This window comes from Salmo salar, chromosome 24 (genome assembly GCF_965601325.2).
Source record: "Salmo salar chromosome 24, fSalSal1, whole genome shotgun sequence".
NCBI lineage: Eukaryota > Metazoa > Chordata > Actinopteri > Salmoniformes > Salmonidae > Salmo > Salmo salar.
The window spans coordinates 15,106,655-15,132,819 of NC_138314.1; the positions used below are offsets into that span (position 1 = coordinate 15,106,655).

Below are 26,165 nucleotides of genomic sequence, written 5' to 3' on the forward strand. Positions count from 1 at the left end.
ATTTAGTGGTACTGTAGAATCATGACAGTATATGTTTTGTATAAGAAGGATCACAGAAAACAAGAATAAAGAACTTGGATTTATAAAAGTAATCTATTCAATTCTATATACATTCCACAAAAAATGTGCAACTTTAGTTAGATTGATAGAGTTTACAAACCTAATTCACCATTAGGTTTGTAATTTACACAGGCAGTCTAATTTGGATCCTTTGACCAATCAGATGAGCTTTTTCCAATAATTGGGAAAAATATCATAATTGGGCTTCCTGTGTAAACAAAGATTAGATCTGATTTACAGTAGACTAGATTAATGACACTTGGGTCCAAAGATAGCTGAATCAAGATTGAAGAGAGAGCTGTCCAATAGGCTGGCTGCTTCAGGGGTCAGAGCTCAGACAACATTGTTGCGTATGACCCCGACCTGGTCTATTTGACATTCCACCACATCTCCTTTCTGAAACACACACAGGAACACTTCATTACACCTTTCACAAGACAGGACCACAACAGGCAACGCTTGTAACTCTTGTGCCCTATCTGATCTTTTCAGATCTATGGGAAGTGCCTAGCCCTATAAGAGTTTGGGGTGGATGTGGAGTTCATTACTACTATATGTAACAATATGGATTCATTCCAGGCTAACTACATTACAGACATATGTCAGATCTCAAAATGCTTGGATAGGTGTTTAACATGTCAGCTAACCAAATCATATGATTTAGCAATCAGTCGTAGTGGCACATAACCATTGATTGATTCATTACAACATCTGCAAAGTAGTTAGCCTGGTACACAACCAATGTCTTTATATAAGTGTGTGATGCTGACCTTGAGAAAGACAGGTGGGTTCCTGAACACACCCACACCTGGAGGAGTCCCCGTCAGAAACACGTCACCTGGAGACAAGGTCACAAACCTAACACAGGAGAAAACACACACGCAAATCTTTATCATAGAGCAACTGTAGACTACTCATTAGCTGTCACAAATATTGGTTTTGTGATGACAGTGTAACTCAGTTGTCATAACTGTTAGTGACTTATGTATACCTTGTGATAGAGGGCTCAAGTAAAGTATTACCATCACAAAAACTATGAACACATTGTGTGTGTGTGTGTCACTCACTGTGAGACCCAGGCCACCACTTGCTCAGTCTTAAAGATCAGCTGGTCAGTGTTGCTGTTCTGGACTGCAATTCCATTCACCAGACAGCGGATTCCCAGGTTATGGGGGTCTGACGACAAATACAGATACATTTTAGCAACCACTCTGCCAAAGTAAGCAAATTATATGTATACGTTTTATCTTGTGTTTCTCCCTCCCTCTCTCACCCGTCACAGCGGAGGTGGTCACTAAGGCAGGGCCGAGAGGACAGAAGCTGTCAAAGGTTTTTCCCAGCAGCCACTGGTTCCCGTTGCGTTTCATCTGCCAATCACGTGCGCTGACATCGTTGGCAACGGTGAAACCTGCCACGTAAGACATAGCATCCTCTTCCTTGGAGAGAGAGTGGAGAGGGGGGGGTTGAGTACACATAGGTAGAGTGAGCTCATCTGTGGGACATGAAACCCCTGTGTCTGTCAAGTTGCATTCAGCCTCACCTTAATGTGTTTCCCCTTTCGTCCAATCACAAAGGCTAGCTCCACCTCCCAGTCCACCTCCTCCAATCAGGAATAACCAGGAATAAGAATCCATCAATTAAGTTATTGAATGCAGAAACTGTAACACCCAGGCTACAGTACCTCTGTACATTATAATTGTATCAGGCACGGATCTAGGATCATGCAAATCTACTGATTCTCCATCTTCTCCTCCGGGCCTGACAGGGGTCGTGTTCTCCTGCTCAGAAGTTGTGTACCACGCCATCGACTGTGCCGTCGGGCACCAGATTGCTATAACATATTATGTGGTTAGCTGATACGTAAAATACCTATCCAGGTGTTGTAAGATCTGGCATGCATCAGCAACGCCTGGGCAGAGGAACACGCCCAGTGACTAAAGCTGCTCTCACCTGGCTCTCGTCGGGCAGTGTGATGTCATCGAAGGGCCCAGTAATGGCGCTGGGGAACTTGCTGAAGATGATTGGCTCTTTAGGGATAGGGGCGTTCTGCTCAAGGCAGTGGTCCCGGTAGTTCATCCCCACACACACCACCTTCTCTGGGGCTAGGACTGGGGACAGCAGCCTCACCTCCGCAAAGGGAACCACACACTGAGCAGGACTAACCTCCAGTGCCCTGAGAGAAAGAGGATAGTATGTGCTCTGGTGGAAAGGATGGCTACTGACAAGCAACAAGACAGTGTGTGTGTGTGTGTGTGTGTGATGTATGTGTTACCTCTGTGCACACTGCATGCCCTTCGCTCCCATCTCCAGCAGCTCTCTCATTGTCATGGGCATCGAAGGGTCAAAGGCCTTAAGGTCAATGACCCCTAGCCCCTCCCCCCGATCAACGCCGACTCTAACCCCTCCCTCATCGCCTTGGCGGCAGAACTGCACCAATCGCATCGCAGCGCCACACACACGTCTACCGGGGATAGCAGACAGTCTATCAGACAAGCTCCTTGAGATGAGAGACAAGGAGAGAAGAGGAAGTCTCATCTACTGAGAACAGAGAGCAGGAAAAATACTGAGAGAGGAAAGCAGAGACAACGAGTAAATGTACAAAAAGGAAAGAAAGTGAAGGGGTGAATTTAATAGTTTCAGACAACAGGGTGTGCTAAGAATTGTCCAATCCCAATTTCTGTAGATAATCTCAAAGTGCAGTAGCCTATATACTGTTTTATGATGCAGTAAAGTGACTCATGAGTTCAGAGCTCTAGGGTAGCTAGTTGCACATCGACATCTCAGAAACCCGAATATGGACAGAGCAAAGGAATTTCCAAAATATCTAATAAACCCTTGCGGGTGTCTTCAAACTCTTAGTTGCAATGTCAATTATTTTATTGGTGATAAGGTTATCACCATGACCGCAAACTCTACTCCTGTAGATAACATACAGTTACAGTATCTTTACAATCAAGATAATATAAAGTCGCACAGTATTCAGTTAAAACCGTCCTACCTGAACACCAGTGATTACTGACACCGCAAATGCAAAATAACCACAAGCCAACAACAATGTTGCACAACCAAATCTGCAAATATATCCAAGTCAATCAAGAGTAGCTCATTTTACTGATATCATATGGTCAGTCAGGTGAAAAGTCTAATAAACCGTCTCATTATTGGACCAATGATCAGGCACTCACCTTGCTGGCTTGTCCACTGAACAGACAACATGCACAGGATTGGACTTCCTGGTTCGGTATTTGTAGTTCAGTTTATTGGATACTGTCACTCAATGCTCTCAGTTGTGTAGAGACTTCTCTAGTATGTACATCATATACATAACACTTCCAATTGATACTATATGTGGATACTTTTTATGTGTAGATAATCTGCACATTTCCGCGTAGTAATCAGTATGTAAAAATTACAACTCCCAGGACTACGTTGAAAGGACGTTGATAAATCACGTGATTGACCGAGGAAGCTTCGTTTTGTCAGCTGACGGCTTAGCTTGCTGTCTTTTTCCCTCAAGACATCGGAATGCCAGCAATGTGTACCCAGTAAGCCCATTTATTCATACATTTACCCGTTCTGTGCTAACTTTCCGTCAGAATATGTACTTTATGAAATGCATGTGTGCAGGATCTGTTGTTATTGCGTATTAATTAATGAGACGTGGTTTTCCTAAACAGGATTGAATGCACACAGTGCCTTCAGAAAGTATTCACACCCCTTGACTTTTTCCTAATTTTGTTGTGTTACAGCCTGAATTTTAAATTGATTAATTTAGATTTTGTGTCACAGGCCCACACACAAAATAGCCCATCTTGATAACGTGGAATATTTTTTTATTTGTTTTTGTTATGGCAAGCCTAAATAAGTGCAGGAGTAAACATTTGCTTAATAAGTTGAATGGACTAACTTTGTGTGCGATAATGGTCTTTAACATGATTTTTGAATGACTACCCCATCTCTTTACCCCAAACATACAATTATCTGTAAGGGCCCTCAGTCAAGCAGTGCATTTCAAGCACAGATTCAACCACAAAGACCAGGGAGGTTTTCCAATGCCTCATAAAGAAGGGCACCATTGGTAGATGGGTATAAATAAATAAAGCAGACATTTAATATCCCTTTGAGCATGGTGAAATTATTCATTACACTTTTGATGGTGTGTCAATACACCCAGTCAGATACACGCGCCCTTCCTAACTCTGTTGCCAGAGAGGAAGAAAACCACTCAGGCATTTCACCATGAGACCAATGGTGACTTTAAAACAGTTCTAGTTTAATGGCTGTGATAGAAGAAAACTGAGGATGGATAAACATTGAAATTACTCCACAATACTAAGGTAAATGACAGCGTGAAAAGAAAGAAGCCTGTACAGAATACAAATATTCCAAAACATACATCCTTTTTGCAATTTGGCAAAGAAATTAACTATATGTCCTGAATACAAAGTATTATGATTGGGGCAAACAACGCATCACTGAGTACCACTCTTCATATTTTCAAGCATGGTGATGGTTGCATCATGTTATTGGTATGCTTGTCATCAGCAAGGACTAGGGAGTTTTTTTGGGGTATAAAAATAAACATAATAGAGCTAAGCACAGACAACATCCTTGAGGAAAGACCTAGTTCAGTCTGCTTACTGACAATGGGAGACAAATTCACCTTTCAGCAGGACAATAACCTAAAACACAATGTCAACTATACACTGGAGTTGTTTACCAAGATGACATTGAATGCCCCTGACTGGTCAAGTTACAGTTTTGACTTAAATTGTCTTTAAACTCTATGGCAAGATTTGAAAATGTCTGTCTAGCGATGATCAACAACCAACTTGACAGAGCTTGAAGAATTATTGTACGATCCAGGTGTGCAAAGCTCTTTGACTCACCCAGAAAGACTCACAGCTGCCTCATGTGATTCTAACAAGAATTGACTCAGAGGTGTGAATACTTATGTAATTTAGAATTTGCATTTCATTTTCAATAAATTGCGAATATTTTTGAAAGCATGTTTTCACTTTGTCTTTATGGGGTATTGTGTGGAGATTGGTGAGAGAAAAAATATATTTATTCCATTTTGAATTCAGGCTGTAAAACAAAATGTGGAAATGGTCAAAGGGTATGAATGCTTTCTGAAGGCACTGTATTTAAATCCCCTTTTTCTGTCTGCATGGAGTGGACTGTCCTTTGTCTTTGCAGACAGCTACTTATCCAGATCGTTGCAATTTTTCCTCCAATTACCAGCAAGCTAGCTTTCTATTAAAGCCCTATTGGCCTATATCTAATCTGCCAATTTGTACTTTCTGTTGCTAGGTCATGTGCCTACTTCTTGTTACTTCCCTCAAATCAGTATCTCAAATTGAAATGTTCCCCATATGATGGCATTACATATTATTCTCGTTCCAAATGCATGAATGTACACACATGACAGGAAAGGGAGGGTGAGAGAAAGGGAACAATGTCCTTTTTAGAATACTGCATTTAATTCAAAGCATGGTTTGTGCAATGGAAAGATGAGTACTAAGTTAGGCTCATATAGTCTGCAGCTCTGCATATCACACAGGGTGCATCTCATGGTCCTTTGTATCTCTCTAGAACCCAAGGGGGTATACCCAGTTTACAGCCGGTCCCCCTTTTGGGTTCTCAGCTGATGGTAAGGACCACAGCTGGCTCCAAGTGAACTACAATCCCCACGCTCTGTTTAATCCTGGCGCTCTGTCTAAACACATACGCTTAACTTACGCATACATTAAATCACATAGGGTGCATTTCAATGGTCTAAAGGTATGTCCTTTCCTCATCTCCTTTCTTTCTGCATCTGTACTGATGTGAATAGACTGGACAGGGGAATGCAAAAGAGCTGCTTTAGACTATTGAGAATCCAAAGTGCACAAATCCTGCAGATTATTTGGAGACCGAAGGTTTTTCTGAAGCCAGACTTTGACCCAATGTCACTAAAATCACTAACCCTGCAGTAGAGAATACCAGACAGGAATTTAAAGCAATATTCTATCACCCTTTTCTGAGTTGGTAACCAGTGCCGTCTGTTTGTGCTATAATTGTAGCCAACTCCTTGGTCACCCATTGTCATGCCAAACAATGTTTGGCTTAACAATGACACCAATGGAATTAGTTGGCAAGAGCACAAACAAATCTGGGACCAGGCTACTGAGTTGGACCTTCAAGAACAATACTATTGAGCCTATATTGAGCTGTATTGAATGTGCATTTCTCTTTATAGTGTCCAGCCCATCGAGTGGACCACTGACTGTAAGAACCAGAAGTGAGTATTGAGGAACTGCTGGTCAGGTCACATGTCGTGTTTGTGTGTGTGTGGGGGGGGGGGGGGGGGGGATAGGATTTGGAAATTAATTTTATTTCGCCACAAGGGTGGAAGAACAAAATGTGTGTGTGTGTGCTCTGTGTGTGTTTTCTCCTAGTTATGATGGCATAGTCTTGGTGACCCAGAGTTATGACACGCTGCCCAAGGAGCTGGAATGTCTGAAAGCACCTCTGCAGGACTACAGCTCTGTGAGTCACGCACACACTCACACCAACAACATAGAAAGATGAAGATACCCCTCCTACTTTCTCTTCTCCTCTCTCATTTCTCCTCTCTCTCCTTTCTCCTCAAGGTGGACTGTGGTCTGGGAGATAAGGTGGTGGTGTTGATGGTTCCGGGGTTGCCTGGTAAACGCTTGGTGTTTGCGTCTACCGGGCCCGTAAACCGGGACTACGATGACGTCCGACGCTTCAGCGATGCAGCCGTTAAAGGCATCAAGAGGTCCAAGTCAACACCAAATATATACACACACACACACACACACACACACACACACACAAAATGTACCAAGAGGTTACTGTGTATCTGTATTCCTGTCCTGTGTGTTTCTCTCCCATTCATTACCATGTACTGTGGGTATTTCTTCAGGGCCATGAAAGCAGGCATGCAGCGTCCCCTGCTGGTCTGTCCTCGTCACAGCAGCTATGACAGGAGCACCGTCGTTGCTGCCCTAGGGGCCCTGCACGCCCTCTACATGGTGAGAACACTGTGAAATAAGCAATAGATACCTGAACACTGACGATTTCTCTCGTTGTTTTATTGGGCAATGTTTCGAGCTGAAGGCACTCCTATGCCCATTAAAAAAAAGACCCTTTGCACACAGGTGGAGCTCAATTGTCTTTTGCTCCAAATGTGGTGCAGACATTCATCCTTTATCCACAATTTCTCTCTTTCCCCTCTCTCACTCTTTTCCAGCCTCTGGAGGTGAGGGAGGTGTCTGTGAAGCCTAGCCAGTATAAAGTGTGTGTTCTAGGGTTGTGGGTGGACCAGGAGGCCCAGGGGAAGGAGTTGGTGGATCTGGTCTCTGCTCTGGAGAGTGGACGGTGAGTTGCGCACACCCATATTTTCATCTGTAACAAAGGAGAGATCTCTCTTATGGGGAGACATATGTTAAATTATATGTTAAATGTCCTCATGCTGAACAGATTTTCCTCAAGGACCCATTAGGTCTGTTGGGATAGATTTTCCTCCATCTTGGAATAAACATTTTTATAAATTAAACGTTTTAAAAACGTATTCTCAGGAACCATACGTCCAAATCATACCAATGTTGGCCCATGGTACATTTCTTAACTTAGTTTGGGGAAAAAAGTAAAGATTGGTTAAAAAATGGCTGGGTTATTGATAAATAAGGAAATCAGATTTTACATGTTCATTTATCCCACTAGAGTCTGTCTGTGCCCCAGAGGAAGCCTAATTAGCATAATAATACAAATCCCCATTAACATCCGTCGGTATAAGGTAAACTTATCTGTCTCAATCCACCGCATCCGCCAATGTCGCACTTCCTCATCTGCGGTGAAAGGTGACGGCACTAGAGCGGTGTCAGACCATGAGGCATCGGTTGTTTTGCTTTAGGACGACCACAGGCCTTACAAGACTCGTCTGAAGGTCGCCCGGTAGAGTTGAAAAAATGTATGGAAGTGTATATATGGAGACTGTTTAGTGCCAAAAATAAAGAGTCCCCCAATGTATGTAACCATCTGTTGTTCCATGTAGTGAATCTGTTATTGTATGGGCTAATAGCAGTAGGGCCAAAAATAGTTTTTTTTCATACTATTGGTCTTCACGATGGCCTATCAACTTAAGGGTAATCAAAGACGTTAACATAAGGAACCATGTGAAGTTTGGCATTGATATCTTACAAAATAAGGAATCTATTAACAATTCACTTATTTGACTATTTAATTATAAAACAAATCTTCTTATGGTCTGCATTCAAAGATGGCCACACTATACCAGTAGATCCATGCCAAAATATGCTAAAAAAATATATATACTTAATCTTCTTCTCATGAACAATAGGACCAAATGACACCACATGTACCACCGTAGGCATACATTCCAAATGTCTTAACTTAGTTTGAGAAAAGTTAAGGGATTGGTCAAAAGATGGCTGAGTTATGGAATAGCCTTCATTTCTCAGAACAAGAATAGACTGACGAGTTTCAGAAGAAAATACTTTGTTTCTGGCCAATTTGAGCCTGTAATCGAACCCACAAATGCTGATGCTCCAGATACTCAACTAGTCTAAAGAAGGCTAGTTGACTAGTCTAAATTTAGACAAGTCTAAATGTTATTGCTTCTTTAAGCAGAACAACAGTTTTCAGCTGTGCTAACATAATTGCAAAACGGTTTTCTAATGATCAATTAGCCTTTTTAAAATGATAAACTTGGATTAACTAACGTGCCATTGGAACACAGGAGTTGGTTGCTGATAATGGCCTTCTGTACGCCTATGTAGAGATACCATAACAAATCTGCAATTTCCAGCTACAATAGTCATTTGCAACATTAATAATGTCTACACTGTATTTCTGATCAATTCGATGTTATTTTAATGGACAGAAATGTGCTTTTCTTTCAAAAACAAGGACATTTTATAAGTGACCCCAAACTTTTGAAGGGTAGTGTATATATGATCTTTCTCTCTCCAGGCTTGCTTGCCGTGACATAGGAGGGTCTGATCCTGAGAGGATGGCTGCTCCTCGAGTAGCTGAGTATGTCCAGGCCCTCTTTAAGGAGAGCCCAGTGCAGGTGAGAGGCTTTAATCATTCATCCAAAAAAAGAAAAGGTGATGGTATCTCCCAAAAAGACAACAACAGAAGTATTTTATTCATAGGGGTTGTGGTCTTTTTGGGAGATGCCATCACCTTTTCTTTTTTGGAATATGACTATACGTAGATGAGCACCCCATTCCATAAAAGCCTTTAGTAGAGCCAGCATATGTCATTTCTACTTCTCTCAAGTACTGGATCTCACTAATATATTAGTGTTAATGTGATAATGCTGAACTGGCCTGTCTCAGGTGGATGTGGTGAGTGATCTGAAGGTGCTGGAGAAGGAGTATCCCTGCCTCGCTGCTGTGAACCGCTGTGCCAATGGTAAGTGTGTGTACAGTGCATTCGGAAAGTATTTAGACTCCTTGACTTTTTCCACATTGTTTCGTTACAGCCTTATTTTAAAATCGATTAAATTGTTTTTCCCCTCATCAAGCTACACACAATACCCCATAAAAACAGGTTTTTAGAAAGAAAACACTGAAATATCTAATTTACATAAGTATTCAGTACTTTGTTGAAGCATCTTTGGCAGCGATTACAGCCTCAAGTCTTCTTGGATATGGAGTAGGTTTTCATCAGGGATCTCTCTGTACTTTGCTCCATTCATCTTTCCCTCGATCCTCACTAGTCTCCCAGTCCCTGCTACTGAAAAACATCCCCACAGCATGACGCTGCCACCACCATGCTTCACCGCAGGGATGGTGCCAGGTTTCCTCCAGACGTGACGCTTGGCATTCAGGCCAAAGAGTTCAGTCTTGGTTTCATCAGACCAGAGAATCTTGTTTCTCATGGTCTGAGAGTCTTTAGGTGCCTTTTAGCAAACTCCAAGCGGGCTGCCATGTGCTTTTTACTGAAGAGTTCCGTCTGGCCACTCTACCATGAAGGCCTGAATGGTGGAGTGCTGCAGGTTCTCCCATCTCCACAGAGGAGCTCTGTCAGAGCTCCATCGGGTTCTTGGTCACCTCCCTGACCAAGGCCCTTCTCCCCGGATTGCTCAGTTTGGCCGGCCCTCCAGCTCTAGAAAGAGTCTTAGTGTTTCCAAACTTCTTCCATTAAAAATTATGGCGGCCACTGTGTTCTTGGGGACCTTCCATGCTGCAGAAATGTTTTTGTACCCTTCCCCAGATCTGTGCCTCAACACAGTCCTGTCTCTGAGCTCTACAGACAATTCCTTCGACCTCATGGCTTGGTTTTTGCTCAGACATTCACTGTCATGCACTGTCAACCTTTCTATAGACAGGTGTGTGTGTGTGTGCCTTTCCAAATCATGTTGAATCAATTGAATTGACCACAGGTGGACCAAGTTGTAGAAACATCTCAAGGATGATCAATGGACACAGGATGCACCTGAGCTCAATTTCATGTCTCATAGCGAAGGGTCTGAGTACGTATATAAATAAGGTATTTCTGTTTTTTAATAATCCTTTTTAGAATAAGGCTGTAACGTAACAAAATGTGGAAAAAGTCTAGGGGCCTAAATACTTTGTGTGTGTGTGTGTGTGTGTGTGTGTGTGTGTGTGTGTGTGTGTGTGTGTCTCTTTCATCCATGTGGGTTTGTCTTCTGTAGCTGTGCCTCGTCACCAGGCCAGGGTAATCAAACTGCAGTACTGTGGAGAAGGACCCGTTCAACACACACTGATGCTGGTCGGCAAGGTGAGCAGGAGAGAGAGGAAGGAGGGGGGGTGGAAGAGGGGAAAATTATGAATTGATAATGGCGTGGGGTGTTCCTATCATGTCATGACCATGTTTTTCTGTGTGTAACATGCATGCATTTGTGTGTGTGTCTCCCTCTCTCTCTCAGGGCATCACCTATGACACCGGTGGAGCTGACATCAAGGCTGGTGGCATCATGGCTGGCATGCACAGAGATAAGTGTGGTGCTGCTGCCGTGGCTGGGTTCTTCCAGGTAAATAACTAACACTTTGATACCCTTCAGTGATCACTAGTGGACTCATAGTCCCTGACATAGTCTGTTACTCCTGCTAACATGGAGCTGTGTCCTGTCAGGTCTTGGCCAAACTCAAGCCCAGGCATCTGAAGGTGGTGGGTGGCATGGCGATGGTGAGGAACAGCGTGGGCTCAGGTCAGTGTGACATCGTGGGGTGGGGGTTTCACCCATAGAAATAGAATCTAGAATATAAAAATCTAATATAGATTATATTTCAATGGTTTCACCTACTGAGTAGTTGGCCTCTTCCCTCTCTCCTCTAAATATGTGTGTGTGATATGTTCTGTCTCTCTGACAGAATGAGGGTTTAAGGGTTGTGTTTCTCTCTCTGTTCTGTCAGACTGCTACGTAGCTGATGAGTTGGTGGTGTCCCGTGCGGGTCGCAGGGTTCGCGTAGGGAACACAGATGCTGAGGGACGCATGGTGATGGTCGACCTGCTTTGTGAGATGAAAGAGAAGGTAAAGGACACACAACTCTATTCCACGTCCTCCCCCACTCTCCCTGTTCCTCCTGTCAAACCTATTCTCTGTCATCTTAATCTCATGTCTTCCTCTACAGGCGGTACGTGAGGTATCTCCTCAGCTGTTTACCATCGCCACTCTGACAGGACATGCCATCAGAGCCATGGGACCCAACTACTCTGTGAGTACTGGACCTTACACACACATTATCTGTACTGTACCATACACAGACTCTTTATAAAATAGCACACTGGCCATGGTGAGAATGATTGCTAATAATGTAAAGTTGTTGATTTAAACTCTTTCGGTTATAGATCATCATGGACAACGGAGCTGCCCATCGCTCTGGCAATGCCCGTCAGTGGCAGAAAGGTGAGACGCTCGACACACACTATTCAAACAAATCAGCAAACCAGGGTTTACAGGTCGGAACATGGGTTTTCTGGTATGAACACGGTGTATGTAACCTGTTAGTCCTTTCACTCTCCCTCTCTGTAGCAGGGGAAGTTCTGGGTGATCTGTTTGAGGTGTCCAGTATCAGGCGTGAGGACTATGACTTCCATAAGGGGAAGTCAGAGTATGAGGAGATTCTGCAAAGCAACAACCTACCATCCTCTGCTACCCCCCGTGGACATCAGACCCCCGCTGCCTTCCTCATCATGGCCTCTGGGCTGGACAAGGTACACACACACACACACACACACACTCCACAGTCCTGTTCATAACCCTGAATCTAACCTAATCGCTTTTTTTTGTGTTTGTCTTGTTTCCCTCCATCAGCACGGTGTGGACTCTGGCACTCCTCTGCCTTACTCTCACATCGACATCGCTGGCTCTAGCGGCCCCTTCCCTGGTGTTCCCACCGGAGCTCCAATCCTCGCTATGGCTACCAACTACATCCTGCCCAGTGCCTATCAACCCAATGACGCCCTGCCCAGAGCCTAGCAATTTGATGATAGAAATAGAATGTGTCAAATGGACCCTATTTTCCACCTCTTGAGAAATGTCACATAGAGCAGTCCTGATAGTGCCAGTTCAATTGATATGTTTCACAAAGTATTCATGAACACAGATATCCATCAATGCTGTGATATTGGTAGTTCATTTCGAACATTCCGATACCTCTAAGATCTGTTGTTCTATAGATTATATTTCTAAGATTCTGCTACTGTTTATCGTTCACCCTCAAATGTCAATTTCTTTACCCCTATTTCTAACATGAGTCACTGTATTGAATTCACTCTCAATTACCAAACACGCTTTGGTCATGCAGCCATTTTGTGAGTTGCAGGTCACATGGTTGTGTGCCAGACGATATCAAGGAACATATCAAGCATAATGCATTTTGTTTTTGTTCAATCAATGTTAGCTGTTGCTAGTTCCAGGTATTGCGAAATGGGTACAGGTTACATAGGTAGGCCTACTAGGTCAGCAATCATATGGTTGTAAGTCTATTTGTATTCATTAAGGATCCCCATTAGCTGCTGGGCAGCAGCTACTCTTCCTGGGGTCCAACAACATTAAGTCAGTTTTATACAATTAAAATATTACATGACATTACATTTGATAACACTTCACAACACATTGTGTGCCCTCAGGTCACCACTCTACTACCACACAGGGGTGTAACTTTCACTGGGAACATGTCTCCCCCCCCCCCCCCCCCCCCACATTCTGAAATTGCATTTTTGTCCCTCCCCAGTTTTATCATTGGATAAAGCAGTCGGTAGGCTGTTTGGAGTGTTTATCTGACAAAAAAGATATCATAATTATGTGTGTGTCCCCCACTTCTAAAACCAAAGTTGTGCCCATGCTACCACATATCTACAATAAAAAAAAAGTCCCTTAAGGAAGTCATAGTCCGCAGTGTGGGTTTCTCTTTTCTCTCATGATTGTCTTAACTCACCACGTACACTGCACCGCTCTGATTCAGAGGGGTTGGGTTAAATGTGGAAGACACATTTAAGTTGAATATATTGTTGGACAATTGACGAGGTATCTATTCACCTTACACAAGTCAACAAAGTATTTTTTTTAACATCCATTTGAAAACATTTTCCAACACTCCCGGCCTCGTTAATCACCAATACTTGGTGTGAAAAAGCAAAATATTATGTTCCCATATATCGAGTGGAAATGTCATAAACTGCTTCAGGCTGGACCCTGTGATAATTTGATACTGAAATTCTCTAGCAATAGCTCAAGTCAGGTCAGAAATAAAGGGAGGCAGACAGGTGGAGAAGATGGATGAATATGATTGAAAGAACCAGAATTTATCAGGATATTTTCTTCTGTCCTTTTTTTTCAGCTTTAGGCCTCTGTATTTTAGTTAGTTGAATGTAAGTAATAGGCCAACAGCTGCATTGGCCATTAGGATATATCTGAGTTCCATGCTCTCATTTCTTGAGCTGCCAATAGAGTACCAAAGTATAAGTCATAATACCCATAAAACCTAGCGGTCAAAACAGGGAAATTGTTCCAATTGTTTTCCACCATTCATTTTTCCCATAGGGGATTTTAGAAACCCTAAAAATAAGGGCAGTGTTTCATGTAGGCTAACACTGGCATGCCGTTTTGATAACTGTGTAAATCTTTCTCCGACAAGGTGACTTATCAATATAATTGCCTGTATTTACCCACAACAAATGAAATGCTTATTAGCTGCTAATGTGGCTATCATAAAGAACTACAAATGCCATGATATGGAGGAGACTCAAATCGGGGCAAAGGAAAGAATTTCTGGATTAACTATGTTAGCTAAATGTAGAAATTAATAAATTGGCTACATTTCTTTAAATATACCTGTTAGCAAAGGTGCCAGCTAGAGATGATGTGCAGGGATTTGTTGTCTTGTATAATGTCTATTTGATGCTAATTAGTGTGTTTTGAATCAGAGTAAATAGAGCCAAATATATTGATAAGTCACCTTGTCCGAGAGATTTACACGGTAGGGTAAGCCTACACAAAACACAGCCCTTATTTTAAGGTTTTCGAAAATCCCCTATGGGGGAAATGAATGGTGGAAAAACGGAACCATTTCCGTTTGACTGCTAGGTTTTATGGGTATTATGACACCACTGTGGGGCTCTATGGATCACATTCTATCAATGTGTCCATATGGTAGTTTTATTTTACTTGAGATTTTTATGAATAACCACGTGACAAAAACGTTATTATTGAAGTTCCACGAAAATGTGCATAAATAAATATAACTGGCACCCAGATCAGTAGAAATCGTAAGTTTCCCCAAACTCATGAGCTGCCTATAGACCCTTTTTCGAGTACGTTACACACAGATGCGCGCGACTCTTGGTGGCAGTAAGAAATACCCATTCAACATAGCCTAGATTTACATTATTACTTCTAAACAAAATAACTTTGGGTTCTGATGCGCTTACAATTATGTTTTGATTCTTGCTTGAACAGTCACTACGATTATATTTGGATGTGATCTTTGCAAAATAAATATTTTGGATGCCGCAGTTGTTAGCTAGAATGCTAATGCTCATTGATATTTTTGCTGGTGTTCTAAAAGAACTCCCCCATGCTCTGCCATCAACTTGCGCGCATCGCCCTCGTGCGGCAATGTCTGCAAACAAAGAAAATGGTCTTTACTATTGCACAATATTTTTTCATAACTTAACCAACAGACCACAGCTTGTCGTTTCCAATGGGAACAAATGAGTCATAGTGGGCAGGTATTATGGGCAGAGCCCAGTAAGCGATAGCGATATCCTATTGGCGCAACGGCTACAATGTGAAGTGTGCGTGTACAATAACTTAATTCGCCTTTGCACTCCTTAAACAGCGCCATTTTTGTAAACTTTTGCAAAGTGTAAAGTCTACAAAACTTAGTTCACTCTGTTCATAACATATTTTAGTTTTGGTAACAGAAAACTGTGTTGAGATCAAATGTTTAATCGATGTGAAAATGTGCAGTATGTCGGACTTGCTTATTTTGATCATATCCTTGCATTTGGAGAGGCGGTCGCAAATAGGTTGTAACACATACCATTTTGGCTCAATGCATGCGTATGACGGGTATGGACAAGTGGCTAAAATTAGATCAAGATGGAGAATAGCGTACCTCAGTTTCTTCCGTGGGAGGAGCCTGTTTAGCACGTTTCTACGGAAATGACGATATCGCATTAAAGCAAGTTTAGCGCGCGCGAGTGAGCTGCACAAACCATTTCCCGTCCAGAAAGAGAAGAGATAACTTGTGTCGCATTTTGTGAAGCGAGAATAGGAGCTCTTTTGTAACCAAGCTAGTAACATTTAGACCTAAAGACGTCTCAGTAAATATTTTCTTAGTTCTACTTGAACCAAACACAGATTCCACCATGTTTGAGGCTCGCTTGGTACAGGGATCCATCCTGAAGAAAGTTTTGGAGGCTCTGAAGGACCTGATCACAGAGGCCTGTTGGGACGTGAGCTCGTCGGGTATTTCTCTCCAGAGTATGGATTCGTCCCACGTCTCCCTAGTCCAGCTTACCCTCCGCAGCGACGGGTTCGACTCTTACCGCTGCGACCGCAACCTCGCCATGGGGGTCAATCTTAGCAGGTGAGCAGAACTAATTTGAAAATGGCAGTATGATTGTGAAGTTTAGCTAGAGCAGAACTGGTTGAATATGGCAGTATGATTGTGAAGTTTAGCTAGCTAGTAAGCCAGATAACGATAACTTAGCGTTAGTTTAGCAGGATTGTAGTTTATATATTTTATGATTTGTCTAATTGGCTGAATTTACAGCCAGTTAGCAAGGTACCTAGCATTAGTCTAGCTTGAGTTGGCGTCTTGAAGGTGTACTCTCCTGTCATACAATTGTTTTACTGTAACAAGAGGACGTTTTATATGTTAAGTTTTAGTTACGGGTAAATCGGCATGTTGCCGTTATACTGCAACATGTGTGGTGCAAAGCCGCCTTTTGAAAATTGTGACGTAATTTGAGCGCCAAATCCACTGCGTTCTCTGCGTGATGGTTGGCGCGAATTTCTCGAACCCGCGAAGGTCAGCTGACGTCAGTCACTATTGTTCTGACATTGGCTAAATGGATCAAATGATCACGCATACCAACCACATTATTATAATGTATCCTCTAACTTTTAGTAGATCTTGACTTCGACAATGGTGCTTCATGTAGTGGCATGATGACTTACATTTGAATGACATTGCTACATAGCCAATGAAAGAGCAGAGTTAAATTATTCAAATTGCCTTACACACAACATATCGAATCTACTTGTCATCTTTACAGGGCGTCAGCAATTTAAGAATATATGGTGTTTTTTGAGTGAAATGATGGCATATCATCTTTCGGGACAGACCTGATAATGGTGACAACTTTTTATACTGATCACTCAAAAGAAGGAATACTGTTTTAAAACTTGTTCCTTTAACAGTATGCCAGATACTGACTGGTCTACCACCCTCTTCCTCCTAGTATGTCAAAGATTCTGAAGTGTGCTGGGAATGAGGACATCATCACTCTCAGAGCAGAAGACAACGCAGACACACTCGCCCTGGTCTTTGAGACACTCAGTGAGTACCTTTATCCATCTATCTGTATCAATAGCTCTACTCTTACTTTAGGGAATTCATTTTGAGCTTCATTTTATATATTCCCCAAATAGAGGTTCATACCAGTAGTAAGACTTGAAGAGTCAGGAACCATGATGAAACCATTGTTCTCATTTATGTATGCTTGGTAATGTATTTAGATGTTTAATTAGAGATGAGTGTTAATCTGTCTCGCTCTTTCAGACCAGGAAAAGGTGTCTGACTATGAGATGAAGCTGATGGATCTTGATGTAGAACAGTTGGGAATCCCAGTAAGTCTTATCCCAACATTCCATTAAGTAATAATAGTCGTGGCAGTAGCATTTGTCACCGGCTCACACCACCTCAGTAGCCACATTCTCTCATATCTTTCTCACATCATTCTCTTCCCCACCCCAGGAGCAGGAGTACAGCTGTGTGGTGAGGATGCCATCAGGGGAGTTTGCCCGTATCTGCCGTGACCTTTCTCAGATTGGTGACGCCGTCATGATCTCTTGTGCAAAGGATGGAGTTAAGTTTTCTGCCACGGGAGAGCTGGGCACCGGCAACGTCAAGTTGTCCCAGACCAGCAATGTGGACAAGGAGGAGGAAGCTGTAAGTATAAGGGGTGGTCTGTGTCCCAAATGAGGACTCATTACCTGTATAATGCACCATATTATTTGAGACCAATCCCTCCTTCTTTACTCTCAGGTGACTATTGAGATGAATGAACCAGTCCAGCTGATCTTCGCACTGAACTACCTTAACTTCTTCACCAAGGCCACACCCCTCTCCAAGACCGTCATCCTCAGCATGTCTGCAGACATCCCCCTCGGTAGGTACCCTGCCCCTTAACGAGACCCATAAACACATCTTAGTATGTACTGTGGGGTTTTGTTTCCTGATGTCTGACTGATCTAATTTGACTAATCTGTTCTTTGACAGTGGTGGAGTACAAGATAGCCGACATGGGCCACATTAAGTACTACCTGGCACCCAAGATCGATGAGGAGGCTTCCTAAACCTCCCTAGTCAAAAGTCCAATGGAAAAACAGTGGGTTGGTTTCTACTTCCTGTGGATGGGGAGGAGGAACTTCCTGTTGTGAGAGAGGGGAAGGGATGGTATCGCTGTTGGGTTTTGGTTTTATCTGTATTTTACATTTCTGCGTGGTGATAGTTTGGCTAGCTCTTCCAGCATCCATGAGTGGGGTTATGGTAATATGGGTCTAAATACAGGTTAATGTATCTGGATACGTTCACTGATATCAGCTGTTTGATTCATGCAGTTTGAATTGAGATTGATAGTGGCTAGACAACGGTGAAAGGGTTCTACTAATGAATCCCCCGTCTTTTGTATGACCAGTGTTCTTATTCAAGCTCAGTTGTTAACCTATGACCTATCCAGCCCTCTGAGGAAGATCAACAGACTTGTCCACTCATCCCTCTTTCTCACTTTCCCTGTTATCTTTTTGGAAAACAAATACTCATTCCGATTTGTAGATATGTCTGTAAATATTTTCTGTGGTCATGTTAACCACCCCAGTTTTGTATTCGTGAACTCAATGTCCCAATAAATAATTTGATTGTGATTTATGTAGTATGCACATTGTATTTGCAACTTCAAGGTGGTGCCCATGACCATACAAATATGCGAACTGACTGCGCTGTTTAAACCTGTTTGGGAAAGGCGTCCCGCTAGCGGCACACCTCAACAACATCCGGTGAAATTGCAGAGCGCGAAATTCAAATTAAAGGAATATAAATATTTAACATTCATAAAATAAGTGTTATACAACTAAATAAAGCTTAAGTTCTTGTTAATCCAGCCGCTGTGTCAGATTTCAAAGGGGCTTTACGGCAAAAGCACACTGCGATTATCTGAGGACACCGCCCACTTAGAAAAGCATAATAAACATTTTCGTGACTCCTGTCCTTGGATGGAAAGTCAGAAATGGCAAAATAATCACTTACCTTTGACGATCTTTTGGCAATACAAAAGGTCCAAGCTACACAATAAATGGTTGTTTTGTTCGATAAAATCAATTTTTATAGCCTAACACGAAACATTTTGTAAACGACTTGTCGTGAATTCCGTCTCCAACTTTCGAAACATTCCATGTAATTACTCACTAAACGTATGTTTATCCAGTCATGGTTGGTTTCATTGCAATCCTCTGGTTGTTAGTAATGCAACCAGACTTCATGGTTCTTTTCGTGGGACGTATTGACCAGGAGGAACTGATTTGAACACACCAAACAATAACTTCATTGCGCACCAATGATATGACCAGTGCTTCGTTGATTGACTGTATTTTGGCCCAATGACCACTGATCGTCTTGAAATCTAGCTTGGTAGATTGCCGTTTACCTCAGCTCATTGGCTGTGTAATGGTTATATCTGGGAAGACTAGCCCTTGTTTGAAACTCGAGCGTAACGACAGACATTCGCACATTTTTACCTGAAGCAGCCAAGCTGGTTACGCATAGCAGTATTGTTTCAAGAGCTTTTTCCGCTATCTTATCTGAAGAATTATGGCAACTAAATCTGGAAAATCAAAGGCCAAGTCTAGGTATACAGATCTACACAATATTATTGACGAAATTGATAGGGAAAGTGAGACTGAATTACTTCAAGATGGGTGAAAGGGTTCTAATGGATCCCCTTTCTTTTGTATGACCAGTGATCTTATTGAAGCTCAGTTGTTAACCTATGACCTATCCAGCCCTCTGAGGAAGATCAACAGACTTGTCCACTCATCCCTCTCTCACTTTCCCTGTCATCTGTTTGGAAAACAAATACTCATTCTGATTTGTAGATATGTCTGTAAATATTTTCTGTGGTCATGTTAACCACCCCAGTTCTGTATTCATGAACTCAATGTCCCAATAAATAATTTGATTGTGATTTATGTAGTATGCACATTTTATTTGCAACCACAAGGTGGTGCCCATGACCATACAACTATCTGAACTGACTGTGCTGTTTAATTTGGGGGCTGGATTCCTGGAAACCGATTCAAATTAATTTTGGACTAAGAAGCACTTGCAATGGGGAATCATTTGAATGTCATTGTTATTACAGGATTGGCTTAATTTGTGTCCCTGAGAACTGGATTAAAAATAAAAATAAATGTGTTACCATTTTTTTAAATAATGGATGCTTTATCCTGAACAATTTAAGCGTATTTAAACTAATGGTGCATGTTTTAATGCTAATACCAATGAACCGTCATAGGTGTAGGCATACATTCTCACTAAACATATCGGGTCAGGTGGTTCTTCAAATTAAGGTTTGATTGGGCTAAAGCAATCTGATCACATTTGTGGTTACTACCTAGAGCCTTAACATAATTCCTCGCAATCTTGCCTTTCTCATTGTACACATGCAGCATCAATGCATTACTTTGTGTTGCCATAGATGTGATAAAGCTATTGGCTTTTGACTGGGAAAAAATCTTGGCTTTTGACTGCAGTGTAAAGTACTCTGGCCCCAGATCTGTTTGTGCCTTCGACAACTATTGCTGACATTATCAAACCAAGCAATGTTTGCCATGATAGTACAAACAGACTGACGCTAAGGCTATAAGTAAATGAGCTATGTACTGTATGTCCTCTGGCAATTATATCTCTATGGGGCTGGCCAACTCAGCTCAGTAAATCTGGGTTTTCTAAACTAAAGCCTTAATCCCATTGATACATCTGGCTCCAGTTACACCACTCCCCTTCCTCCACTGTACTCTCAACCTTGGCATATCACTGGGTTCAAACAGCCCAAAAGCAACAAGGGGGGGACTGGATTACAATCTCACTGTAGATTGCATTTCTGTATTCCATTTCCAGCTTCCACAGGCTCTCACAAAACTCATCTGCTGACCTGCACTGAGTTAGTATCAAAAGCAACCAGGGGAAAATGGTTTTTGATCTAGAAAATGTTCTCTAAATCTCTGATGCTCCCTCAAAACCTTTATTTCCATGTTTCACAGTTTGCAGTGTCCTGTGAAAAGTTTACGCATCACTGAGATTCAGCGAAAGTGACCAACTTCCACTGGAGGTAAAATGAAGACCTTTCATTGGTTGCTCACTCCAGGTAATGATTCCATCCTTCCCCCTCATCTGGGAGGAAATCTAGGTAGGGAATTCTTCTCCTGAAGACTTTCAGTTCATAAAGTAATTCATCTTTATCTTGATGTGAGTGGTTAATTAAATATTGAGGGAGCTATCACAGCTTAACTGGACATGTCTTTATCAGTCTAGTCCTCTGGTGACAGGTCTGTCTCTTCTCTGGTTAGCCCCTGCATTTCTCTCCTCCATCCTTTGTCTCTCTATCCTTCTCCCTTGCTTTTCACTTCCTCCAGCCATGTTTATTAAATGGTTATTTCTGATTATTTATAAAGATTCACCCAGTAGCCTATATGAAGTATGATTTTTCTTGCCTGGCTATACTCATCCATATCGCTTCGGCCAAATGCCTCACCCACTAACGTTTCTGCTCCACGATGAGTCTGGATTTGATCTCCTCCCCGACAACTTCTCTAATGTTAACCTAATGTAGCAGGCGTAAAATAGATGCCTGAAACTAGATCCCCTACATAGTGGTCTTGACGAGAACAAAAAAAAACTGTCGGGGGAGGTTCTCTTCTGCACTGTTCAACCAATCCAGTAAATGTGGAGGAGGAGTTAAGATGGAATGTTGCCTTGTTAACATTCAAAAAGCTCTCTTTCCATTTCCCCTGACAACAGGAACATCCAGTTGTTGGGGACTCAGCAGAGGCTATTGGAATGTGAACACATTCCGATCGTTCTCATTGGTCCCAGAAACCGATTGGTTGGGCCAGAGCCTAAACACCTGGGTTAAGCATATTTTCGGAACTAGTGATTGGCTTTAATGCTCTGATTGATTAGAAACGATCCAATCGCTGATGACTTGTTTTGTACAACGCCCCTCTCTTTGACGTCAGCATCTACGTCTTCTACGATGGCAGTCTCAGACTGAATATCTGTAGCGATAGATAGAGCAGTGGAATTATACTGAACAAAATATAAATGCAACATGCAACGATTTACAGTTCATATAAGGAAATCAGTCGATTTAAATAGATCATTGCGATATTGGGCCGTGCATTAACATGCTGAAACATGAGGTGATGGTGGCGGATGAATGGCACGACAATGGGCCTTAGGATCTTGTCACGATATCTCTGCATTGAAATTGTCATTGATGAAATGCAGTTGTGCTCGTTGTCCGTAGCTTATGCTTGCCCATACCATAACCCCACCGCCACCATGGGGCACTCTGTTCACAACGTTGACGTTCTCACGATGGCGCCGGAGGGGAAGGCTGCCGTCTTATCGGCACTCAACCAACAATGGTATTTTTTTTCCCGCGTTGTTCGTAATTTGTTTTGTACATAATGTTGCTGCTACCGTCTCTTTATGACCGAAAATAGCTTCTGGACATCAGAACTGCGATTGCTCACCTCAAACTGGACAAAGAGTTCTTCTTCAATGAGTCGGATGGGAGGGATATACTACTACAGACACCCGACCAGGCCAAGATCCCCATGATTCGCTGGAGAAGGAAACTGAGATTTAGTGGAAAAAGATCTGGGTGCCTTGTGAGGATCAGGCGACGAGTGGCTAATCTTCCCTTGCCTTCCGTCCTGCTAGCTAATGTTCAATCGCTGGAAAATAAAGTACGAGCTGAAAGCACGTATATCCTACCAACGGGACATTCAAAACTGTAATATCTTATGTTTCACTGAGTCGTGGCTGAACGACGACATTAAGAACATACAGCTGGGGGTTATACACTACATCGCAGGACAGAACAGCAGCCTCTGGTAAGACACGGGGCGGGGGCCTATGCATATATGTGAACAACAGCTGGTGCACGATATCTAAGGAAGTCTCAAGGTTTTGCTTGCCTGAGTATTTCATGTTAATCTGTAGACCACACTATCTACCTACAGAGTTTTCATCTGTATTGGCACTAAAACCGCACTCAATGAGCTGTATACTGCCATAAGCAAACAGGAAAACGCTCATCCAGAGGCAGCACTCCTAGTGGCCGGAGACTTTAATGCAGGGCAACTTAAATCAGTTTTACCTAATTTCTTTCTGCATGTTACATGTGCAACCAGAGGGAAAATTTTTTAAGACCACCTTTACTCCACACACAGAGACGTATACAAAGCTCTCCCTCGCCCTCCATTTGGCAAATCTGACCATAATTCTATCCTCCTGATTCCTGCTTACAAGCAAAAATTAAAGCAGGAAGCACCAGTTTTATCAATGGCTTTATCAATAAGTGCATCGAGGACATCGCCCCCACAGTGACTGTACGTACATACCCCAACCAGAAGCCATGGATTACAGGCAACATTCGCACTGAGCTAAAGGGTAGAGCTCCCGCTTTCAAGGACTCTAACCCAGAAGCTTATAAGAAATCCCGCTATGCCCTCCGACGAACCATCAAACAGGCAAAGCGTCAATACAGGACTAAGATCGAATCGTACTACACCAGCTCCGACGCTAGTCAGATGTGGCAGGGCTTGCAAACTATTGCAGACTACAAAGGGAAGCACAGCCGAGAGCTGCCCAGTGACACGAGCCTACCAGACGAGCTAAATAACTTCTATGCTCGCTTCGAGGCAAGTAACACTGAAACATGCATGAGAGCATCAGCTGTTCCCGGACGACTGTGTAATCACGCTCTCCGCAGCCAAGGTGAGTAAGACTTTCAAACAGGTCAACACTCACAAGGCCTCAGGGCCAGACAGATTACCAGGACGTGTACTCCGAGCATGCGCTGACCAACTGGCAAGTGTCTTCACTGACATTTTCACCTCTCCATGTCTGAGTCTGTAATGCCAGCATGTTTCAAGCAGACCACCATAGTCCCTGTGCCCAAGAACACTAAGGTAACCTGCCTAAATGATTACCGACCCGTAGCACTCACATCGGTAGCCATGAAATGCTTTGAAAGGCTGGTCATGGGTCACAACAACACCATTATCCTAGAAACCCTAGATCCTCTCTAATTTTCATACCGCACCAACAGATCCACAGATGATGCAATCTCTATTGCACTCCACACTGCCCTTTCACACCTGGATAAAAGGAACACCTATGTGAGAATGCTATTCATTGACTACAGCTCAGCGTTCAACACCATAGTGCCCTCAAAGCTCATCACTAAACTAAGGACCCTGGGACTAAACACCTCCCTCTGCAACTGGATCCTGGACTTCCTGACGGGCCGCCCCCAGGTGGTAAGGGTAGGTACCAACACATCCGCCACGCTGATCCTCACACGGGGGCCCCTCAGGGGTGCATGCTCAGCCCCCTCCTGTACTTCCTGTTCACTCATGACTGCACGGCCAGGCATGACTCCAACACCATCATTCAGTTTGCTGATGACACAAGAGTGGTAAGTCTGATCACCGACAATGATGAGACAGCCTATAAGGAGGAGACCTGACCGTGTGGGGAAAGGACAACAACCTCTCCCTCGAAGTGATCAAGACAAAGGAGATGATTGTGGACTACAGGAAAAGTAGGACCGAGCAGGCCCCCATTCTCATTGACGGGGCTGTAGTGGAGCAGGTTGAGAGCTTCAAGTTCCTTGGCGTCCACATCACCAACAAACTAACATGGTCCAAGCACACCAAGACAGTCGTGAAGAGGGCACCACAAAACCTATTCTCCCTCAGGAGCCTGAAAAGATTTAACATGGGCCCTTAGATCCTCAAAAGGTTGTACAGCTGCACCATCGAGAGCATCCTGATGGCTTGCATCACTGCCTGTTATGCCAACTGCTCGGCCTCCGATCGCAAGGCACTACAGAGGGTAGTGCGTACGGCCTAGTACATCACCGGGGCCAAGCTTCCTGCCATCCAGGACCTCTATACCAGGCGGTGTCAGAGGAAGGCCCTAAAAATATTCAAATACTCCAGCAACCCTAGTCATAGACTGTTCTCTCTGCTACTGCACGGCAAGCGGTACCAGAGCGCCAATTCTAGGTCCAAGAGGCTCCTAAATAACTTCTACGCCCAAGCCATAAGACTCCTGAGCAGCTAATCAAATGGCTACCCAGACTATTTGCAAAATGTGATTTGATTTGACATGAGCAAACCTCTCACCCACACCCAGCGCCCTCCTTCAACGTCGTTTTAGAGAATTGTTCCGTATGTCCAACCGGCCTCCCAACCGCTGTGTGGTTGAGCGTTTCACTGATGTCAAATCAAATCAAATTTTATGGGAGAGAAATTAACATTCAATTCTCTGGCAACAGCTCTGGTGGACATTCCTGCAGTCAGCATGCCAATTGCACACTCCCTCATAACTTCAGACATCTGTGGCATTGTGTTGTGTGACAAAACTGCACATTTTAGAGTGGCCTTTTATTGTCCCCAGCACAAGGTGCACATGGATAATAATCATACTGTTTAATCAGCTTCTTGATATGCCACACCTGTCAGGTGGATGGATTATCTTGGCAAAGGAGAAATGCTCACTAACAGGGATGTAAACAAATGTGTGCACAAAATTTGAGAGAAATTAGCTTTTTGTGGATATGGAACATTTCTGGGAACTTTTATTACAGCTCATGAAACATGGGACCAACACTTTACATGTTGTGTTTATATTTTTGTTCAGTGTAAATTCAGTGATCAGGCAATGATTTCTTTCCTCTACATATTCAGTATACAGTATGCTTTTCACTCTGTCCTGGAGTGCCCTTTCTGCCTACTCAGCTTTTCTGCTCATTACTCTACCTTACTTATCTCTCTAGTGCATTCCTTTCTCTCTCTCTCTTGTTCTCTTTCTCATTCTGTCTCATTCTCTCTCAGTGCTCTCTTGCTCTCTCTGTCTAGTCTGTAAATTGCTTTTTAGAGATGTGGGATTTGGGACAGAGACAGGGCGAGATAAGGAGACAGGGCGAAACGCCCTCTTCTCACAGGGAAATTAGTTAACGCTGTGAGAGCTGCGTTACAGATAGAGAGAGGAGTGCAGGTTACTTTGGTTTTACTCTGG

The 26,165-nt window shown here is 43.0% G+C and overlaps 3 protein-coding genes and 1 non-coding gene across 11 annotated transcripts; 3 read left to right on the plus strand and 1 right to left on the minus strand.

The window, feature by feature from the left end:
- Positions 1–66: 66 nt before the first annotated feature.
- Positions 67–3,525, minus strand: fahd2a (fumarylacetoacetate hydrolase domain containing 2A). 8 transcript variants are annotated; one of them, XM_014170848.3, is made up of 8 exons: positions 3,246–3,525; positions 2,333–2,521; positions 2,011–2,233; positions 1,601–1,660; positions 1,334–1,496; positions 1,128–1,236; positions 831–918; positions 67–456 (listed from the first exon to the last, which is right to left on the minus strand). In XM_014170848.3, exons 2-8 carry the CDS (start codon positions 2,500–2,502, stop codon positions 394–396), a joined length of 876 nt encoding a protein of 291 aa, XP_014026323.1. In that variant the 5' UTR covers positions 2,503–2,521; positions 3,246–3,525; the 3' UTR covers positions 67–393. The 8 variants fall into 8 exon arrangements, with proteins under 8 accessions (XP_014026323.1, XP_014026324.1, XP_014026322.2 ...); XM_014170849.3 differs by having other exon boundaries at positions 2,333–2,557; positions 3,246–3,506; XM_014170847.3 differs by having other exon boundaries at positions 2,333–2,623; positions 3,246–3,506.
- LOC106585072 (putative aminopeptidase W07G4.4) lies at positions 3,319–13,458 on the plus strand. Its single transcript, XM_014170844.3, has 16 exons — positions 3,319–3,605; positions 6,302–6,343; positions 6,501–6,591; positions 6,696–6,844; positions 6,992–7,100; positions 7,319–7,446; positions 9,061–9,160; positions 9,432–9,507; positions 10,754–10,839; positions 10,988–11,092; positions 11,194–11,269; positions 11,475–11,593; positions 11,694–11,777; positions 11,911–11,968; positions 12,095–12,276; positions 12,377–13,458. The coding sequence occupies exons 1-16, from the start codon at positions 3,586–3,588 to the stop codon at positions 12,539–12,541; spliced, it is 1,590 nt and encodes a 529-aa protein (XP_014026319.1). The 5' UTR covers positions 3,319–3,585; the 3' UTR covers positions 12,542–13,458.
- Positions 13,459–15,780: 2,322 nt separating this feature from the next.
- LOC106585071 (DNA sliding clamp PCNA) lies at positions 15,781–18,718 on the plus strand. The gene is made up of 6 exons (XM_014170843.3): positions 15,781–16,157; positions 17,035–17,132; positions 17,355–17,422; positions 17,550–17,744; positions 17,841–17,964; positions 18,075–18,718. Exons 1-6 carry the CDS (start codon positions 15,937–15,939, stop codon positions 18,149–18,151), a joined length of 783 nt encoding a protein of 260 aa, XP_014026318.1. The 5' UTR covers positions 15,781–15,936; the 3' UTR covers positions 18,152–18,718.
- Positions 16,883–16,953, plus strand: LOC123730466 (small nucleolar RNA SNORD2). Its single transcript, XR_006761910.1, has one exon. It is a non-coding gene; the product is annotated as a small nucleolar RNA SNORD2 (small nucleolar RNA).
- Positions 18,719–26,165: the final 7,447 nt, after the last annotated feature.

Coding starts and splice junctions, on each gene's coding strand:
- fahd2a (XM_014170847.3), bottom strand. CDS start 2,595: ATGAGACTTCCTCTTCTCTCCTTGTCTCTCATCTCAAGGAGCTTGTCT. Junction 2,234..2,332: donor GGCATGCAGTGTGCACAGAG/GTAACACATACA, acceptor TCTTTCTCTCAG/GGCACTGGAGGTTAGTCCTG. Junction 1,661..2,010: donor CACTGCCCGACGAGAGCCAG/GTGAGAGCAGCT, acceptor TCCTGATTGGAG/GAGGTGGACTGGGAGGTGGA.
- LOC106585072 (XM_014170844.3), top strand. CDS start 3,586: ATGCCAGCAATGTGTACCCA. Junction 11,093..11,193: donor CCGTGGCTGGGTTCTTCCAG/GTAAATAACTAA, acceptor GTGTCCTGTCAG/GTCTTGGCCAAACTCAAGCC. Junction 11,594..11,693: donor TTTGTGAGATGAAAGAGAAG/GTAAAGGACACA, acceptor CTTCCTCTACAG/GCGGTACGTGAGGTATCTCC.
- LOC106585071 (XM_014170843.3), top strand. CDS start 15,937: ATGTTTGAGGCTCGCTTGGTACAGGGATCCATCCTGAAGAAAGTTTTG. Junction 17,423..17,549: donor TAGAACAGTTGGGAATCCCA/GTAAGTCTTATC, acceptor TCCCCACCCCAG/GAGCAGGAGTACAGCTGTGT. Junction 17,965..18,074: donor GTCTGCAGACATCCCCCTCG/GTAGGTACCCTG, acceptor GTTCTTTGACAG/TGGTGGAGTACAAGATAGCC.